At 44.4% G+C, this 21,452-nt stretch overlaps 1 protein-coding gene across 4 annotated transcripts in view; it reads right to left on the bottom strand.

Moving 5' to 3' along the window:
• Positions 1-967: 967 nt before the first annotated feature.
• Positions 968-21,452, bottom strand: part of Pla1a (phospholipase A1 member A) — a 32,117-nt gene continuing 11,632 nt past the window's right edge. For 2 of the 4 annotated variants that reach the window (XM_015478475.2, XM_048803261.1), the window contains exons 2-11: positions 19,175-19,376; positions 17,242-17,419; positions 16,678-16,786; positions 15,814-15,915; positions 12,843-12,932; positions 10,816-10,983; positions 9,223-9,312; positions 4,698-4,806; positions 2,289-2,453; positions 968-1,647 (exon numbers count right to left, since the gene is read on the bottom strand). In XM_015478475.2, the coding sequence (XP_015333961.1) occupies positions 1,563-1,647; positions 2,289-2,453; positions 4,698-4,806; positions 9,223-9,312; positions 10,816-10,983; positions 12,843-12,932; positions 15,814-15,915; positions 16,678-16,786; positions 17,242-17,419; positions 19,175-19,376 (1,298 nt within the window). In that variant the 3' untranslated portion in view covers positions 968-1,562. Of the gene's footprint in view, positions 1,648-2,288; positions 2,454-4,693; positions 4,807-9,222; positions 9,313-10,815; positions 10,984-12,842; positions 12,933-15,813; positions 15,916-16,677; positions 16,787-17,241; positions 17,420-19,174; positions 19,377-21,452 lie in introns of all 4 variants that reach the window. The other 2 variants (XR_001502666.2, XM_015478476.2) reach the window with 2 other exon arrangements.

Below are 21,452 nucleotides of genomic sequence, written 5' to 3' on the forward strand. Positions count from 1 at the left end.
CTATTAATGAAGAAACACCCCCAGCTATGCCCAAAAGCAAAATGGAAAGTATGAGGTCAGAGAAAAGCAGGTCAGGTCATTTTAACCTCAATGTCAACATCATGGGACATAATTTTGATCACAAAAGGGTAATATGATTTATCCACACTTGGAAGAAAAGCAACAAGCAGCAAGGAAAATGAAGGAGGAGAGTTTTTTTTTTTTTTTTTGGTTTTGAAAAAATAGAAAATTCCAAGCCTACATATTGGGGAACATGTGGGTTCTTCAGATGTGTCATCGTCTATTGGCTGTGACCATGCTAATTAAGCCTGTGGGCTAATATTCACATTGCATCACCTGGCCATCTGCTTATTTTCACAGCTTGGAAAGGCGGAAGCTCTGGCTTCAGCTGCCCTGGGTGAGTGGCCCAGGGGAGTAACTGCAGCCTGCTGCTTACGTCATTCTGCCCAACTTTGGTATGGAGGGAGAATCAACAAGTCAGCAGTTTCCTTTTAAAGAATATTTATTTCATTTTTTAAAATAGTTAAAGAGAAGAATCTAGGAGGAATGGTGGTGAAGGTGAATATCATATGTGTTTGTTTCCCAAACATTTTTAACCCACCCTACCCATCCCCACCCTTTTTTGTTCTGATGTTTGCCCTGGACCTGTTTGGGCTATACTGAGGTGTTTCTTGTCTTCTGGCTTCCAGTTGAGGGTCATTCAATGGGTAGGATGAGCAAGAGGATGAAGGAGCCAGAAAAGTGATGTCAGGAATCGCTTCCTCCCCGGAGGACTGGCTGTTCCCAGCCCCCTCTGCTTCCAGGCTCAGGTGCTCTCTCCGCGCAACTTCAGGCCCCATGTCTCAGCAGCCCCCACGCCACTAGCTCCAGACAACTGCTTCCCCACAACAGATGATTGAAAACAGTACTTTTAATTTGAGCTCACCATCTGGTTTTGTTTGCTTATTTTATTTTAATTTTTTTTTTGATGGACTATGACTGGTAACAAGGTTATTTACAAAGATCAAAATCCTCCAAACCTTCCAGAGACCCAAAGGAGGCACCAGGATGGTCAGTGGCGCCCTCCCCATCCCCACTCTTCATCCCCTCTTTTGTTCCAACTAATTTTCAGTTGCTATTTTAATACAGAGAATTCAATATCTACTGTCTTCTCCAATCCCATAGACTACAAATCATTTTTTTCTACATAAGGGAATTTCCATTCCAATAAAATATTTAAATGATTCAGAAATTCCATGATGTTTTATTTAAAAAAAAAAAAAACTTCTCTGTTTCAATGGCATCCTAAGTATAGATGCTCAAGGATGTGAGGCAATTGCAGTTACGTAGGAATAGGGAAGCTGAAATAGCATCCATGTGAGCTTTTCAGATCGGCAATGGGGACCAAGTTCTGTAAAATGAGTCATCTCCCCTCCATAGAAACTGATTATGAGGAATATAATCAAGAATTTGACCTTCCTCGTTAGTAGCAATAGTCTAGCATATGTTGCATACACATATACATGTCCCTCACCATATTTTCCTCAAAAAAAGTCCAGGGAGGTGTCCTACCCACGTTTATGCTATCCACAGGCTATTTTCAGGTCATGAGAAACAGACACACTTGCTTGTAAGTTCACTGGCTCAGGCAGACAGACTGTGTTTTTACTGCAAGAGAAGAGCAACAGGAGGCAGTTTCTTGGTTGGTGAAGAAAGAGGGCTGTCAATTATTTGTCTCTGTGTTCCCATGATGTCCAGTGACAGGAGTTTAAAGTCTTCTACAATGGAGCCTATCCTTGACCTCCAAGTGTCCAGGGGTGGTAATACAAATAATATAAATGCCTGCTAGAGGAAGGGGAAAGGGAATGTGGATTCCAGATCCATAGCCATGACTGTACCAGAGACACACTTGAAATGGAGGCTAAGTAGGAGGAAATAGGCAATGAGAAAATGTTGTTCCAATAAAACCTTACATGGATACCAAACACATTAAGCAGTTATAAAGGTGAGTTTCTTATATTGAAGTGGAGGTGGAGAATCAAAGCCCATCCTCCTTTTCTTGCTTCTTATGCCACCCTCCTTGTCATCCTTCCTAACATCCCCAACCCTAGAGGTCCCACTAGGGAGCTTCAGGAAAACCCTGGGTTTTTGTCCTCTCTGCTGCTAAAATGGTAAATACCACAGCAAAATTGAATGTCAACAAGCAATGCACCTAAGGGAGGGGTGGTTGCTTGGTGTGTTTATGTGTGTGTGTGTGTGTGTGTGTGTGTGTGTGTGTGTCTGGGGTGGGGTTGGGTACGGGGGCTCACCTGTCATTGACGGGCAGAGGAGCCATGCAGAACTTCCCAACGATGGTACTCTTGTTTTTATTCCAAACCTGGCTGGAAGCCTGAAACTTTAATTTCACTTGTTTTATCTGGCACTGTGGCTCAGGGTGGGCTATGACTCCTCTTCCCCGGAGTTGCTGTCCAGGTCTAGGGTCAGGGAAAGGGAAAGTGAATGTCTGTGGTACTTTCTGCTTCACTTCCTCTTTGGCTGTGATAGGACTTTGCTGATCACACTGGCTGGTTGTCATGCATAAAGGGACTAGCTCCTTGAAGGTGGGAACCATGGTCCTTTGTATTACTTCACCAGCCCCTCTACCCACACATTTTCAGTCTTGACCGTGACTCAAGAAATACTTCTTGATTTTTGAGAATTTTATTCACAGAGTAGACCCTGTGGCAAAATAGAATTCTTAGAATTTCATATATGGAAAAATGTCCCTTACTCTTGGATTCACAAGTAGAGGAGAGCTTTACTTTAAGATGCAACTATTTGAAAATAGAAATCCTCTTTTAGGGCCCCTCAGTTCAAAGAATATAGTGTAAGGGTACTCTGCATTAAGCCAGGTATGAATGTACAGATGGAAAAACAATAATAACAACAACAAAATAGGTCTTGAAGTCAGACAGAGCTGGGGTGGACCCCAGGTTTTGACTCTTTAAGCTATCTGGCTTTGGACAAGTGACCTAACCTAGCAAGGTAGCCCTGGATTCACACAGTCCTAAGTATAAATCCCAGCTTCCCCATGGGCCACCATGAGCTTGAACCACAGTGTTCAGAACAGTTGGACTTCCACCTAGAAGGCCCAGAGTGAAAATGCCCAGGTCTCTCTTAATCCACTCTTTGGGCCTTGCCCTCAGTTTCCCCATCAGTGTACAAGATGCAGGCACCACCTCATCAGTGACAAAGTTGAAGAAGGAGAATGAGACAAAGATGCAGGCAGATTGTGAAGTGCCCAGCCTGGTGGAGTGCTTCAAAAAGGTCTGTGGGACCTTAGATAAAGGCCAGAGATGGTAAGATCCAAGTGTGGAAGAAGAGGCCTTCCATGAAAGTCATCAAATTTGGAACAAGGCTCAGCCCTTCCAGAAGAGTCCTGAGGGTATGATGTTGGGGAGTCAGGAAGAAGGACAGCAAGGACTGCACCAGGCTAGAGGGAAAGAACTTGCCTCCTGGGCCCTGGTCTGGTCTGCCCACCCTTTCTGTTCCTCCCTGGGCTCTGGGGCAGAAAGAGGGAAAGAAGGGCCATGGTCCCTTCCACACCGTGTAGCAGGGTGGGTCCTTCCTCACCAGCCCAATTTCTCTTTCCTTGGCAGTGATGACATATCTTTTGGGTGTAGCTTTTAGTCTGAGGTTAAGCATATAGTTTGTTTTTTTCTTTTGAGGGAAGATACTGTATAACTGTTTAAAAATTCCCTACTCTTCAAAGTGTTTTGAAATATGGTAGAGAAAAAATAAGATTGTTCTTTTTAAGAAACTGCTTAGATTGAGGAGCTTACAAAATAGAAGGAATATGAAAAATGCTTTATGTGAGTAATTTGGGAACTTGACTCCAGTAAATTCTACAATTCAAAGTTAATGTTGGTGTTGCTCAAAGCTAAAGATTGTAGGAAAAAGAACATACTTTCTCCTTGGAAGCCCCATCCCCAATTTTTGATCTTAAAGATTAAAAATTTAAAAAAATGAAGGTAGAAGCTAACATGTTCTGGTGGCCATCTTCAAAATTCATGTAAGTCTTTTGGGGAGGAGGCACTAACCTGTGGATGTCCATTAGACTCACTCATGGAGCTTTGGCTGTGTGGTTCATCTGGAGTGAACTTTGGTGGGGTGGACCCCATTTTTAAAGTTCTCCAGGTGATTCTAAGACACAGCCAGGACTGTGCATCATTGACATCACTCTGCCACTGTTGACCGACCTACAGTGTTCTGGGGAGGTGAGGCAAACACCCTTCTAGAAATACCATGATCTTGAATTGATCCAATAGAAAGTACTCAGCTCACTGACTTGCTGCCAAAATCCTGGGTGGTCCCCAAACTCTGGCCAACCTTCCCTGGGCTAGTGACTGAGGCCTTCCTGAGCACTGTTTCCTATTAGGGACCTGATTTCTATGTTCTAACCACCTGTTGGGACATCCCATTACTGCTGCCTGCTTGCCTTGTCATCTGAATACCCTATGCTTGGACCTGTACTAATCCCATACTAACCCGTACTAACCTGGGACATTTCCCCAGAATGCGTCTATGGGTCAGTCTACACAGGTGCTGCACCAGCCGGGTCATCTAGGTCCAACTGTTGGCAATCTCAGCCTGACCTGGGATGTTTGGAGTGTGTACACTTGGACAATGTAAAGGCAGCTCCTGAGGAGAGGGGTCAGCCACGTGGGACACTTACGTACATGGTGATCTTGACTGAGGAGGTGACATTGCTGCTAACAAAGGTGATCTTGATGCTTGTGTCCTTTCTTCTCGGCTCCTGCAAGTAAAACTCCACGAGGCTGTGATGCACTAGGAAACCAAAGCACAGCAGAGACTAAGGCAGAAGGCAGAGATGCAATGTTTGGAAAGCCCCCAAAAGTGGCAGAGCAGTCGGGAATCTCGGCTCTACTTCTTAGTAGCTGTGTACCCCACAGCAGATCCAGATCCCAAGTCATCTCAATGTAAATTGGGAATAGTAAAATAGATGTCCCACAGGTCAGAGTGAGAAGTAAGCAAATTAATACATATAAAATTATTAGGACAGTGTCTGTACCTAGGAAGCATTCAGTGTCAGTTTTATTACCTGTAGAACCAGAATGTCTCACTCTCCCTTATTTGGTGTCTTTATCATGGTTATGTAATCTTGAACCCAAAAGAATCTAGCATTTACTGTTATGGTTAGAATGTTGGTTTCCCCTCCAAAGTCACATTTGAACTTAACCCTCAACACAACAGTATGAAGAGGTGGGGACTTTTGAGAAGTGATTAAGTCATGAGAACAGATTCCTCAAGAGTAGTTTAGTGAGCTGAGCCTGGTGGCACACACCTGTAATCCAGATATTCAGGAGGCTGAGGCAGGAGGATTGCAAGTTCAAGGCCATCCAGGGGAACTTAGTGGGACCCTATCTCAAAAACTAACAAATAAAAATTTAAAAAGAAAGACTGGGAATGTAATGGTAAGTGCCTGTGGGTTCAATCACCAGTATTAAAAAAAAAAAAAAAGACCTCAGTGGAACTAGTCAGGGCCCTTTGCTCCAAACTGCCTTTTTGCCATATGAAGAATGGCAGTGACGCAGCAACATGTGCCATCTGGAAGCAAAGAGAACAGACTTCATAGGTGCCAAATGACAACACCTTCATCTTGGACCTCCCAGTCTCCAGACTATGAAAAGATAAATTTCCATTCTTTATAAATTAGCCAGTCTCAGATTTTTGTTATAGGAGCACAAATAGACTAAGACATATGCTAAATAATTCACTCCTAAAAGACAGTAGTGATCTTCCCCCTCCCAAACACAGTGTCAGAGAACCAAGCTATGTGTATAAGAGAAGGCTATTCCCCTCCCTGTGGCAGCTGGTCAACTGTGTGGCATCTTGACCCTCCCTTGGGCAGCACGGATGCTGGTACTCTCAAAGAGGGTGTTGTTGACACAGACTGGGCAATCAGCCTGGCAGATGGTGATACCCTCAGGGCTTATCATCCCTCTAGCAAGAAAAGGTAAGGAAGATTACAACTCCCCTAATGCACCATCCTTTTCTTATCAAGTAGTAGGTGCACCTGGTAGCATTTTGCAGTAACTTTGTTCTCAGAAAAATTTCCCAGGCTCCTTGGGTGATGGGAACATGGTTAAAGATGTACTCTTCACCTCTCCCCTGTCTGTACTTTTACTTTTTCAATTGCTTCATTTCCTGGATGAATATTGGGTGGTGGTGAGGGACATTCAAGGGATATAGGTGAACTCAGTACTAAGTTGAAGGAGTGCTGTGGTACTTCTGGGCCCAACAGGATTAGTAACAGAACTCTCTGGCAAGCACCAAGATGCCAGAAACTCATGAGAAGAAAAGAGATGCTTGTATGCTCCTCCCTCCACAGGGAAAACACCAAAGGCCATGACTTCCATCTCTCCCTCCCAGTTGTTTACTATGGGATGTTGATTGTTGTGGGGATAGACAAAGTCTGAACTGAAGTGGATACCTGTGATCCTAACTTATGAAAGCTTTAGAAATTTAATTTTCTGGGATGAGTTTGACTCATGATATCACATCTTCTTTTGCTAACAGATATGATTGATGGAGAAATTTTCTTAAGGTTCTGCCTGTCTTTTCTTTACATGGTTCTGGAAAATCCAAGAAACCCAGGCCTAAGGTTGAATGGATGAGAACTGGTAGTAAGATCAAATCTACATGGGAGTAGGACATAGGTAGCAGCATGCAGAGAGCCCCTGACTGGCTGGTTGGGAGTTCTGGATCCAAGGCCAGACGTGCTTTTCACAGGCTGTTGGCACCTGACCTAAGCCATTGAACCTTGCTGTGTCTTGGTTCCCTCAACTATAAGCAGTAATCCCAATATCACCAATAGGACATGGTGAGGATCAGATGAGGTAATGGAGAGAAGGCAATTTGTGAAAAACTGTTCTATAAAGCAAAAGTAATATTGTTTAAAAATATTATTTATAGAAAATTGTCTGCTCATACTGGCACATGCTTGGCAGAAATCAAGGGTGACCACTGTCCTCATGGGCAGTGCTGAGGTGGAAGCGGACCAAGGGTACTGGCATGGGAGCCCAATGCCATGAAAGCCTGGGAGTGGCTGGATAGCTGTGAGCTGGCAGCTGGGCCCCACCTGAGCATTCTTAGATAGGCTTGCTCATGCCTGGTCCTGGAGGGGAGACCTGCTTCCATCCTCAGAATGAGAGACTTACAATACACAGGTGAGCAGGTGTTCGTGCTGGCTTGCTCTCTTCTGTGTCTCTCTGTGGTTTTTGAACATACAGGGCCATGTTTCTTGGTAGAAGGAGGAGGTCTCACAACAAACATGAACAGAAAAATCAGGAGTCTGTGAATCTATCTTAGCAGGGACCTTAAAATGCTTTTAACCTTCAAGAGTCCCAGGGTCAAAAATATATATTGGAGAAAAGATAGCCTCTTCAACAAAGGGTGCTGGGAAAACTGGAGATTCATATGCAACAAAATGAGATTAAGCCCCTATCTCTCACCATGCACAAAACTCAACTTAAGGTGGATCAAGGACCTAAGAATTAAACCAGAGACTCTGTACCAAGTAGAAGAAAAAGTAGGCCCAAATTCCATTATGTCAGATTAGGACTTGACTTCCTTAATAAGACTCCTATAGCACAAGAATTAAAATCAAGAATCAATAAATGGGATGGATTCAAACTAAAAAGCTTCTTCTCGAAAAAGAAACAATCAATCAATGAAGTGAATAGAGAGCCTGAAGAATGGGAGCAAATTTTTACCACATGCACATCAGATAGAGCATTAATTTCTAGGATATATAATGAACTCAAAAATCTTAGCACCAAAAAAACAAATAATTCAGTCAATAAATGGGCCAAGGCACTTCTCAGAAGATGATATACAATCAATCAACAAATATATGAAAAAACGTTCAATATCTCTAGCAATTAGAGAAATGCAAACCAAAACTACTCTAAGATTTCATCTCATTCCAGTCAGAATGACAGCTATTAAGAATACAAACAACAGTAAGTGTTGGCAAGAATGTGCTTGGTCCCTCAGAGCTTCCCTTTCCTCACCCACTTCTCTCAGAGTTGGGCTGGCCAATGACTGACACGCGTAAAAAGGCCACTGTTGACTCTGCAACCTACTCTGACCCTGAGAGATGTGGCCATGAATTCTCTCTGGCCTGAAGGTAGCAACACCTCCATCTGTTCTTCTCTCAAATTCTCTAAGGGAAGGAAAGGATATGCTTCTTTATTTGGTTCCAATCACTGTGCCAGAGACTTCCCTTATACTATTTTGTTTTATCCTCACAATTGATTCTTGCAAGTAGGTACTGTTATTGTTCCCATTTTCCACATAAGAAGTCCAGAAAGCTTAAGTAAATTGATCCTGATCACACAGCCGATAAGCCTGGAGAAGATGAGATTCAAATCCAGGTCTTGTGTGACCAGAGTCTGAGCTCTGGGCTCCATATCACATTGCACTAGGCCTTCCAGTAACTGGAAGAAATAGTCACAAAGACCCCTCCATTAACTCCAACACAAGCTAATCAGAAAATCAGTTAAAATGATGGACACATAATGTATCATCCAAACCAGCACAATTGTGCCCTGTATACATCACAAAGCAGTCAGGAAGACCCCAAGACAACACACATAAACCAGGAAGTACAGTGAAGACATAAATAGCATGGGGAAGAAGGAACTACATTGTCCTAAGACAGGCTTTCATGTTTTACATCTTTTACAATCACGGACATTTTAGCTTCGAAGAAATGCAGTGAAAGCAACTATGGACCATTTGAATGTGTCTGTAAAGGGGAAGGTGAGCGGAGGGTGCATTACCCAGGACCCTCATCCAGTAGGGCTGCCCTGGTGGGAGACATATACAGTGTTCATCAAGGAGGGGGAAGAAAATGTGTAGGAAGGAAGGACCCAGAAGTGTGAGCAAATACTGCTCTAGAGAGACCCAACCCTCAGAGCAAATCTGGGTGAGAGGAGAAAAGAGGATCAGTACATAAACGATAGAATATCCCAAGACCTCATCTGTGGAAGTGTGGACTGGCCTCATTCTTACAGTCTGGTTCCATCTAAGACCAGGAACTGCTCCTCCCAGTATATCTTTGCCCCAGTCCTTCGCCTCCCAGCTGGGCTCCAACACTGGGCTGGATACAGTCCAGGTTGGAGTCCTGGACTCTTCCAAAAGGCACATTGACACAGCATGCATTTTCTCCCTACTCACCACAGTAGGGGGCCGTGGACATGGTCAGAAGGTAGACTTTCACTTCCTTGGGAAGCGGCTCTATCTTGATAACACTTTGGTCTCCTAGCCCTGGAAATTAAGAAGCAAAGAGGAGGCCATTTCAGGAGAAATGGAGAAGCTGAGATTCAAATCCAAGTCTTGTGTGACCAGAGTCTGAGCTCTGGGCTCAGCACCCAGCCATATACAAATTAATTCGCATACCCAGAAACAGACAGCTACACTGTGTACTCATTCCAGGTGCTGGGAATTGAACCCAGGGCCTTGCACATACTAGACAAACACCCTACCATGGAGCTGCACCTCCAACCCTTTAAAAAAAATTTTATATTGAGACAGTATCTCTCTAAGTTGCCCAAACTGATCTCAAACTCCCGGTCCTCCTCCCTCAGTCTCCTGAGATGCTGGTTTTACAGCTGTATGCCACCATGCCTGGCTATATGACCCATTCTCAATAGATAATTGTAAGAAATTTAAAATTATGTCTTTTTCTTGCAAATCAATCTACATGACAGCTTAATGGCATTTGTATCCTGTGCAGCAAAAACAGTGCAAGGGAAATATTGGACCTGGAGACTGCAGATGGCAGTCAGGGAGAGGGTGATCAGGGCAGAGAATAGAGTTAGGGAAAAGGCCCACATGATGAGGAAATGTGCTATACCCTTGGAAGTACACATGGTTAGCATCCCTAGGGTGTTCAGTGCAAGGGAAAGTGGAGAGAGAGCTGAGGCTGGGCAGTCAATGGGAAGTGGCTGTTACATCGACTGGTCCATCACATCTGGGGACAATGCAGACCACACCCACTGAGCCTGAAATAGTGTTGGCTTGTTTTGTTATGGTAAGATACCCTTCCTCTAACATTTTATCAAGCAGGTATCCACTTCATTTGTATAAGCAATGTTAGGCTGCTGCAGTTTGGAGTGGTGGGAGGTGGGAGAGTGTGGAATGGGGGAAGAGTATTTCCACTACTCAGGAGTTTTTCACCCTGGATAACCCCAGGATATCTGCAGCAATAGTCTACACAGGCAAGTTAGAGGACAGATCCATCAGCCTTCTCTCCCCAGACTGGCTGAGTCATTCCGGAACATGCCCAAGTGGCCCAGCTGTTAGTTCCTTCCACACTGGCTGGCATGTGGCCATCACAGTGTCGCACCTCTGAAGTGGGCACGTGTGCCACTTTAGAGTTTCCCCAGAACACACTAATTAAGGGGCTGTGAAGAGCTGGAGATGGCCAACCTAGCAAGAAGGACTTATAGAAGTATCTGTCAGAGAAGGGCAGGGGCTCTGCATTGTGCCAATGTTTCTAGAGAGTGTCCTGAGGCTGGGCGTCCAGATGAGAGGGGCTGTCAGTGCAGAGGGGGTGTGGCAGCAGGGAGCAGGAGAGCTGGTGAGAGGCAGAACACAGAGGGCCAGCTGTTATCTTCTGTGAGAACAGGCTAACACCTCTTGAGTTAATTTTTCTTTCCCTCAATTGGATAGTTCAACCATTGGAACTTAGAAGGTAAAGAGGTGACAACTGGCAGGATTTGAACTTTCCCCAAATTGTCAAAGTGAGTCCAAAGGGTGACATTTTACCTATCCTTGGACAGGAAAGCAGAAAAGGGTTAAAGCAATCCACACAGTTTCCAGCAAGGAAGTCCTGGTAGCTGGCACAAGGAAAGGCCATCAATGAACAGGAATTCTCCAGGGCACTGATGTAGAGGTGCACAGCCCTCATGTGATCACAGATCAGATAACTGTAACCTGAACAGGAGGGAAAAAACAGCCAAATTTTCAGTCAAGACAAATGGAAATTCCCTTCATGCTACTTACTGTAACTCTACCAAATTTCTTATTCGAGAAGGCTATAAATACATAGGATGTCCCCTGAGTCACATTCTTAAGTATTAATGGACATGGTTACCACTTTCTCCCTTTTCCTTTTCCTGAGTTATATAAGCTTAATCTACAGTGGAAATTGCCTGACGTCAGAGCTATTCTTCTGTGATCATGCACACTCTCCTTCATAAGATGGGAAGATGCCAACTCTACTTCTGGACATGATTGGCTGCCTTCTTCATCACCAACCACACAGCCAATTTTTTACAACTTCATTCTACCCAACCCAGCAGTGAGGCAATCATGATCAGTTGTCTCTGAAGCTGAAGTGCTGACACTTGACTGGCCAAATGACTGATGCAATCAGTCTGCCAAGTTCCCCAATTTACTAAAAGCTTGGTTCTATTGTTATTGCTACCCTATTTAAAAGTGTGCAACAACTCCCATTGGCTGGATTGGCTGGGGCTAAGGTAAATAGTGAGCTACAACCCCAGGCAGGCTTCTTGGGTCTTTAGCCCCTCCCCATCCCTTGGGACCCTCTCTGTGGGACTGGTAATCAGGATGGAACTTCGAGCTGACTTTCTTTTCCCCTGAGATTGAGACACCCAGCCACAGCCAGGTTCCTTCCTTCATTAACAGGGAGCTGAGGCAGAGACAAACCATACCTTTTTCAAAATTTTTATGAAGAAGAAATGAAAAGTGGTTCATTAAAATGCTTCTGAAATTTTCCAACACCATTGAAACCAAACTAGGCCACCTGATCAAAATAACTGAAATTACTCATTAAACTGTCAAAAAGAAGCATATTTTTAGAAAACTACTAAATTTGGTAAAGCAGATTAGTGATTATTCAATAAAATTGTCAAAGGTATCCTTAAAGTATTAAGAATATAGTGAAGCCGGAAAAGATTAAAAACATAGAAACAGAAATCAGCATTTAAAACTTCTATATGAAGTGTCAATATATTAGTTATGGTCATACGAAGAATATGGCTAAACAATCCTTAATGCTTAGCTTTTGACAAATTTAATATTTTTAAATAAATAATGCTATGAAGAATATATATTCAAAAAGAACATTCCAGAAGAATGTATGTAGAATAGAAGAAATGTATATTGATTGGATGTGTTCAAGAAGATCATCTTAGCACACCTGTAATCCCAGTGGCTTGGGAGGCTGAGGCAGGAGGATTGCAAGTTCAAAAGCGGCCTCAGCAACTTAGCAAGGCATTGTCTCAAAATAAAAAATAAAAAGGGGTGGGAATGTGGCTCAGTGATTAAGTGCTTCTGGGTACAAAGAAGAAGGAAGAGGAGGAGGAGGAGGAGGAGGAGATCTTGAAGATAATTTTAGAAAACAGTTAAGTTTCTTATATTTGGTGAAGTGATCATGCAGTGAATGGATTCCTAGGCTAACTAGCTTTGGGCCCATTGGCTTGTTTCTGCCATAGCCACACTCTGCAGAGAATGTAGCTTGTGTGGGCTTTGCCACAAATCAGGGCACAAGGAAGAATAAGAAGTGATTGGCTTGAGTGACGTGAAGTTGTGTCAGGGCCTAAGATAAGTGGGGAGGGCAGCACAAGTATAATGCTTCCAAAATCAGGCACTATTGTCTGAAATTCAGGTCTCCAAAGATTCTTGGTAAGTGCAGAGTGCGGCACTATACGACTCAGCAAAGGGTACTGTCAGAAAACCCTCATTGGCCCTCACTGGTCAATTCAGTGTGAAGACCAATGTTGGTCTCCAGCTTGTGCGGCAGGCAAACACCAATGCTCTGACTTTCTGACCTGCATGAATGAACGTGGGACAGCCAGGCTGGTCCTGGCCTCCATTGACGAAGTAGTCCACGTGTCCAACAGGAATCCGAATACCCAAATCTGAAAGAGACAGAATCCTATTACCTTCTTACTTCAGGAACATATCTTCCGGGACCCACAGTAGGGTCCACTGGCAGCAATGCCTGAATTCTGGCCTTAGGAGCCCACCCTGTCTGTGTCCACCCCACTCCAAAGAGCTCCAAGACTTTGTAAGAAGAGTCATGCTGAACCAAAGAAGAATCAATGTATAAGATACCCATACTCGCCTGTAATCCCTGCAGCTCAGGAGGCTGAAGCAGGAGGACCATGAGTTTAAAGCCAGCCTCAGCAACTCAGTGAGGCCCTAAGCAAATCAGTGAGATCTTGTCTCAAAATAAAAAATAAAAAGGGCTGAGGATGTGGCTCAGAAGTTAAGTGCACCTGGGCTCAATCCTCAATACCAAAACAAATCAAGAAGCCACAACAAAAAAATGGTACGTGCATTCACCAAATTAAATCAAGAAAATACTCCTCAATCAAGTTTGTATTATAAAAAATATTATAAACTTGGTAAATTTCCTAGTTTCTGTTTTCCTTCAAGCAGTACTTCAGATAAATAAGTTTGGGGCCACATTTCCACAGTCTCCCACAAAACATACTTTTGTGCTTTCTTTACTGAGTGGAAATATGATGTGACTACAAAGAGCTGAGTTTAAGAGAGACTATAGTCTTCCTCTTGTCACTGGGGCTATATCCTAGGCTCTCCCATATAGCACATCTGACCACTCTCCCAACCCCAGGCCGGGTTAGCCCAACCACCAGGGACCCTGATTTTCTCCTTCAGGTCATCTGTCACTGTTGTAAGAAACGGTGAATTATTTGTTTAATAACATCTACCCAAGGGTTAAGCAGGGACACAGAAATCACCCTTAATCCCAGCCTTACCCTCACTTCCCACACCCAGCCCATTAGAGTGTGGTCAGCTCTATCTCAGAGTATATTTAGAAATATATTCTGAATCTTTCTCCTACTGTCTGTCTCTACTGCCACCACCTTGACCCAAGTCTCCAACCTCTCACCCAGACAACCCCTGCAATTGCCCTGTCCTGGGTCTCTGGGCCTCCCTTAGTACCCTCCTGTACTTGGTTCCCTGTATAGAAGCTGCAGTCTCTTAAAGAAATCCAAGTCACTGCCCTGTTCTCAGGGATCTTAGAACCAAAGGGAAGCTCCTTGTAGAGTCCAGCCTAGACTGTTCCCTCTTCTCCAACACACTCAACACCTCTTCCTCCTTCGCTGCCCTCTAACCATATGGTTCCCTTTTTTGTCTCTAGAACAAACCTGTGTCCAGGCCTGCATTTCACTTCTAGCTGGAGGGATCCTCTGTACCTGGAATGCTCTTCTCCCAGCCTTCCCAGGGCTGACTTGTTCTCATCCGCTAAGATTTACCTCACCTCTTCTTGAGCAGATATTCCCCAAGAATCCTATGGAGCAGATCCCCTACCTGTCACCCCCCTCTCACTGCTTCTTCATTATAATAATCAAAATGTGTAAGCAACTCATTTGTTTCCTTGGATGTAAGACCCACAATGGCAGGTCTTTTGCCTGACATTTCTCTGCTGGGTCCTTACCACCTACCACACTTCCTGGCTCGTAGTGAGTGCCTAATAGTTATTGAGTGAATAAATAGATGAGTGCCTGATCCCAAAGCCTATGAGTTCTGAGTGGGCAGGGACCTTGTCTAAGCCTTGTTCACTGCTGTATTCTCAGTACTGGTTACATAGCTCAGTAAAGATGGATTGAATAAATGGAATGAATTTTTTTCAATCCAATCAGGAACTTTGAAGGGCCTAAGACCTATCTCAGGTAACTGGAGACCTAATAAGTCATCTGGTTAGCCAAATTAGGGGCATAAAGGACTTGTGTTATTAATGAACAAGGTTAATTCACCTGACAGAGGCAGACAGAGTGCCATGGGCTTTGGTTTCCCCTCTGGGCAGTGAAGGTGTGAACGAGGCTACATGGGCTTCTTCCAGAATCACTTGTCTGTGGGTCTTGGATGCTAGAGAAGCCTTGTGACCACATAGAATGAGACATCTCCTTCAAATTTACCAAGTTTATAATATTATTTCATGCAAACTTGTTTGAGGAGTATTTCTTGATTTTATTTGGTGAATGTGGGTACCATTTTTTTTTGTATCTTTGTTTGGTTTTGGTATTAGGATTGAACCCAGGGGCTCTCAACCTCTGAGCCACATCCTTAACCCTTTTTATTTTTTTATTTTGAGACAAGATCTCAGTAGACTGAAAACTCTTTTGGTCAGACCAGATGTTATTTCTCCTTGCTTCAGTGACACTGAGTACAGTGCTTGGCATAGACTCTGGGCATTTTCTATCAAGTAGAAATGAGGAAGACTGTCCACCTCATTTCCCAGTTGGTCAGAAGGGCTTAATTTGGATATAATGGATTGAGGGGCGTCTTTCCTGTGTCTGTCACCATTGGCAGGGGGCTTCTCATTCTCCATTGCACTGAAGATTGGGCTTGTTCACAGGGGAGAAGGGGAGTCCAGATGGGGAGAGGAATCCCCCCATCCCCAGGGACCAGACACAATCACCCTGAAAAAGCAGCATAGCTTTCCCATAAGTCAGTTGGGCAGCAACGTCCTCCCCAATCCCTTCTCAGTACAAAGTCTGGTTTTGAATCAGAGAGAGGGACTCCCAAACAAGCGAGTTTCATCCATAAATGAAAATCCTATGTGTATTGGCTGCTAAAAAGAAAACCAGTTGTCTCAGTGGTCACAGAATGACTCCCGAAAGAGACTTTGAAGATCATTCTCGTAATGACTGTACAGCAGAAGCACTGAGAGAGACAGGGCCATACCACTAGGTGCCAGCCTCCTGGCCTCTGCCTTGTGCTTACTCCCTCTCCCCAGACGCAAGTATCCCCCACCCCCATCCTGCTCACTGTCGCTGTCTGTGTGGATGGCTTCCACGAAGAGGGCATCTCCAGCATCCAAGCGCTCCTCCAGACTGGCTCTGGTGTACTCTGGTCCAGCGGGGTCTAAGCCTGCAAGAACAGATAGCTATTGGGAGCTCCCTTTCCTCTCAGCTGTAGGAACTGCAATGGGACCACCATACGCCTTCCTGGATACCCCTCCAGTTCAGATCATGGAGTACTCCAGCAAAGACCAAGGTTTGGGAGAACTAACTCAGGACCACCTCACTCAAGAAGCCCCACTCACTGTTGTCTCTCTTGTGGTAACCTTCAATGACCCAGTTTTTCTGGCTCTAAAATGAGTTAGATAATACCAACCATTTGGCAATGGCTAATGTGCTCATATTAACCTTCAGGGGCATCTAGTTCTCACCCCATCGGGGCCTCACTGGAAGAGTATGTGGAACATGACTCAGAATTATCCCACCAAAGAGCCAGGAAGTTGGGGTATTTACCACATTGCCCTAGTCCGTTATTGATTGAGGGTGGCTCCTGAAGCATAAAGTCCCCCTCCCACATTTGAAGGTATGTAGCAAAACTGAAGGTGATTCCCACAGTGGGCCAAGGAGATAAGGGATTTTACAGCTCATTTTATAGATCTAGACACTGGGGCTCAAAAGTACACAGCCTCTGATACTAATATTAGAGACCGTGCAATAGTAATGATAGCATTTTATGTAAAACAACTACAATAAATAAATGTCAGTGGTGATAGATGACTCAATCATACAAATAATGGCTCAATACACCACTCTGCCTACCTCAAAAGAGGCATGTCCAGGGCAATTCCTTTCTATCTCTGAACCCTGGGAGGATGGTCAGGGAAAATGTTACCTGTGATCCGTCCCAACTGGCCTTTGTAGAAATGTCCCACCATGCCCCCAACATGGGCCCCCAGGCTAACTCCAATGATGTGGATAGAAGACTCTGATACACCCAGCGCCTGGAATGGGCATTGACAGTGAATTTGTTTTGGATCACAACAACTTTTCCCACAGACTTCAGAGGCTGAGGGCCCTGGGCAAGACACACCCACCACCCATGATTTGGAGAAAAGGGCAGACCTCCCATCCATCGATCACTTTTCCTCTTCCCTTCCCTGACAACCCCCTCACTTCAAAGTGTGTGACTAATGACCAGAACATCCCCTATTAAGGAGCCACTAAATTCCAGGCAATCTGCACTGCCCATCTACTACTCCTTTTACAGAGGAGGAGCAGGAGCCTCGGCCAGGTTCAACACCAAGTGACTAACTCGAGATTTGATCTAAAGACCAACAAGCCCCGAAGGGCTCTGCTTCTGCCCTGAGCCCCCTTAACAGGTGATTTTTTTTTCTCTTTGTGCCCTGTCTCTCCTCTATAAGTAGCCCCAAATCACCCTGAGCTCTTTTGCACCTACCAGGAGTTTACTGAGGAAACGGGAAATCTCCAGGCTCAGCTTAACCACATTTTCCACAGCCGAGTAGTAGACACCTGTAGATCCGTAAACCCAGTCCACAGCGATCACGTTAGCATCTACTGCATTCAGAAGGGCTCTAATGAATGTATTAATCCAGGAAGGCTTTTTTCCTAAAGCCCTAGACATGGGGACAAAAAGGAGAGGAAAATGACCTGCCAAGCTGATATCCATTGTCATGGAAGCCTCTGTTAATCCCAACCCAGAGAAGAAGTCAAAACCAGAAAGTAGGTATAAGGGGGAATTTATCCTGCAGTGCTTTGGACACAGGGAGAACATGATCCCAAAGTTGCCAAGCCTCCTGCCAACAGAGGAGGCTTTATATAAATTATACCTGGGTGCCTTATGGTCCAGATAGTTGCAGCCTCAAGCCAGGGCTCAGAGCTCAAGCTGAATTTCAACCCATCTGCTTTCAATCAGGCACATTTGTGCAATGCTAAACTACATAAACCACATGCACTGCCCAACTCCTGTTTGTGTTATTTGTGGAAAAGATGACTTTGTACCTTAAACTTTATATTTGTGACCTTAATTCTTATTCTAGAATATAGGCTCTTTCCTTGAGGATGTTTTAATTCATTCATTCATTCACTCATCCACTCATTCAACAAACTTTTGTTGCGTACCTATGGGCCAGGTAGTATGCTATGTGTTTTCTAAGAGATAAAAAAACAAATAAGATATAGTCCCTGTTTTTCTGAAACTTAAGGTATAATGAGACTTCTGTAGAAACAGAGTGATGGAAATTTTTTCTGAAATCTTTTCCAATAGATTGGGATCAGAAATGAAGTTTTTGAAATAACCTCCACTGTAGGAACAATCTGAGCATGCTCATGTGGGCAGAGGAGTGCAGACTGGATTGTGCCATGGAAAGGGGTTTGGGGGGACATAGAAGCAGACAGACAACTGGCCTGATGAGCTCTCCAGCTCTCTTAGCCATCCCTGCATTGGAGGCATAGGCTCAGCCTTAGATAGTGACTGAGTGTGAGGCTTGCCTGAGGACAGACTTTGCAACAAGAGTGAGGAGGGAATGTCTAGGAATTATGTGGCTTGGAATCCAGGGATCCAGGAGGTGGAAAGGACAGGAATCAGGAAGTGGTGATCCTCTGTGCCTACCTCTTCATCAGATACCCTCAACTTGAGTGGTTCTACAATGCTGCTATTCCACCACAGTCTCTCCTTCGTTCCTCCTGGGAACCTTTCTGTTCTTGGTCTTGTCTTGGACTTCGGGTGAAAGTTGTTGGAAGGAAGGAGTGATTGAATTGAGACTCAGTGACTATATGTTATGACAAAATTTGGACCATAGGATATCAGAACTTGTAGAAGAGATGTGTTCTAACTCCTGAGAAACGCTAACCTTTGGGTATGATGGAAGTACCCATAAATAGAAGTTTCTCAGGTCACAAAACCAGGGAAAAAGTGAAAAAAAGGAAATAAAACCCAAAGTAAAAACACCATGCCATCACCCCTGGGTAACTTCACAAAGCCTGTGACCTTACTGTCTGAGATGAATCATGTCACACAGCCCACACTTCAGGGGTAATAGCATGATGTTTTCACTCAGGAACCACTGAGACTGTCTCTACAACTTCTTTAATTCAGATGTGGAAACTGAAGCTCTGTGTATGGAGTGACTTGTCAAGGTCACACATATATGTACTGTTTATGAGTATGCATATACATATGCATGGCCCACAAGAATGAAGGACACAGGGGTGTGCGTGTTGATGAGATGTCTTCAAAAACAGCAGGGCTTGAGAGATGGATCATGTAATGGTCAGTAAATCCTCCCCTTGCTCCCCACTAAATTCCTGTGGCACTATGTCCCCTTCATAGTTCTCAGTTGAAGAGATCCTACTGGCTGGTTAGCTCCCACCTGAATCCGTGAATAATTAGTTTGGTTCCCAGACTGGCATTGAACCCAGAGTCTTGGATGTCACTGCTTTCTTCCAGTAGCTGCCCACAGCTAGGATCTGAAGGTGCAAAGAGGAGAAACTGCACTTTGAGATTGGTGCCTCGGAGGAGGTTGGCATTCTGGAAATCAGTGCACTTTGGCTGTGGGGTAAGAGGTACATCCCCTGGAGGAAAATAAAATAGAACAAGAACATCCAGAGTAAGGTCAACTATTTTTAGAGGAAAGAACGATGTTCTTGGAAGGAAGAAAGAAACAGGGGCTTTCAGGCATGCGGTTTATCATAAGTCAGCTAGGACAAGAATCACTTAGTGATTAAAACCTGCATTAATTCTGTAACCAAAATCTGTGAATATTTTTCATGCCTAAGAATGAAATACCAGAGAAGATTATGAATATTGCTCAATTAAAGGAGGTTAAAGCCCACGTTGAAATGGCTATCATGGGCTAACAGAGTTCTTATGTGGAAGTTCTAACCACTGATAATTTAGAATATGACTAAATTTGGAGAGAAGGTGTTTACAAAGGTAATTCAGTTAAAATGAGGCCAGTATAGTGGTCCCTCATCCAATAGAACCAGAGTCCTTATAAGAAAAGGAAATTTGGACAGCAACAGAGAAAAGATGATGCGAAGAAGCAGAGGAAGAAGACAGCCATCTGGAAGCCATAGAGAGGCCTGGGAAATGTTCTTTCCTTGCAGCCTTCAGAAGGAACCCACCCTGCCAACACCGTGATCTCAGACTTCCAGCTTCCAGAACTGTGAGACACAAAATTTTTGTTGTTTAAGTTACCCTAGCCTGTGGCACGTTGTTATGGCCACCCCACCAAAGTAAAACAATTTTCTAAAAAGAACCCTTGACACACCAAACAAGCCATTGCCCTGGGGACTAGGCTCATCCTGCTCTAACTGCCCATCCTGGAGGGTTTCAAATGCCCTACCCCCACATAACCACTTCTTGTCCTTATGTGGAGTCCAGAGAAATTCTAGAACCTTCCAGCACCCAGCCATTGGCTGCTAGCCAACTGACAGAGAACAGTTTTAACAAGCTACACCTACTCAGCAGCACCTTACAATACACACCATTAAACTGGCTATTTTATGGCCAAGGTCATTGAAGGGTCTTTTACAATATCAGCTTCCTTTCAGGAAGTTGAAAACCTGGTCCATGGTCAATACCAGGCATCCCACACCCATGTCCCTTTATGCGATGCAGAGGTGTGGTCCCTGACTTCCATACCACCAACAGGGATTGCTTGGCAGGAGCAGCAGGGTGCACACTGACCTAAGCACACAGCACAATCATGTGCTGTTGGCAGCTTCCTAGCTGCACTGCCACAGAACAAAATGATTCCCAGAATCAGTGGTTCCAAGAAAAGTCCAGATGGCAGATTTTATTCTGTGCAGGCCCCTCCACAGAGGAAGACAGAAATTTTAGATTCTGAAGCAATTATCTGCTGTCAGAGGTAACTGGGGACACAGACACAACACAGGATCTGGGATGAACTGGAATGTGGTGCCACGAGCGGATTGTGGGATCCTCAGTCCCCAGAGAATATACCTCACACAGCAAGGCCTTATGGAGCATCAGCCCATCACTGCTTCTGAGCCCCAGATCTTGTCCCTAATTCCTTGGCAAAGCCTTTCTGAACAGCCAGCTCTTGGACACTCCTGGATCCAAGCCCACTCTGGGTGCAGCTCCCCTACTTCACCCATGAGCTCCTCAGCCTGCACTCTACACTTGAAAGAGAAAGATGCTCACCTGTACTCTTCATCTGCTTTCCCCAGTGTTTGGCTTTTAGATGAAAGGATTCTGCTTGAACATGAGATTTAAACTACTTAAGTTAGTAAATCTACTCTATTGGTCATATAGAAAAATCTGCATCCAGACAGCAGAATTGAGTCCTTTTGGATGAGCATAACATGTCACAAGGCAGTACTATGGTTTGATATAATTTGGGTGCCCCCCAAAGTTTTCTATGTGAAGTCTTGGTCCCCAAGGTGGTAATATTAGGAGGTACAGTAGATCTGTAAGAGGTGGGGCCTAATGAGCGGTCCTTAGGTCTTTGGGGATATGCCTTCAAAGGGGACTGTGGGGCCTGGAACTCTTCTTCTTTCTTTCTCAACTCCTGGCTTGAGATGTAACATTTTGCTCCAACACACACCCATCACGATGAGCCACCCAAACCAGAGGCCAAATCAAAAGGGCCTCCTTATCTTAGACTTGAACCTCCAAAACCATGA

This window comes from Marmota marmota, unplaced genomic scaffold (assembly GCF_001458135.2).
Source record: "Marmota marmota marmota unplaced genomic scaffold, marMar, whole genome shotgun sequence".
NCBI lineage: Eukaryota > Metazoa > Chordata > Mammalia > Rodentia > Sciuridae > Marmota > Marmota marmota.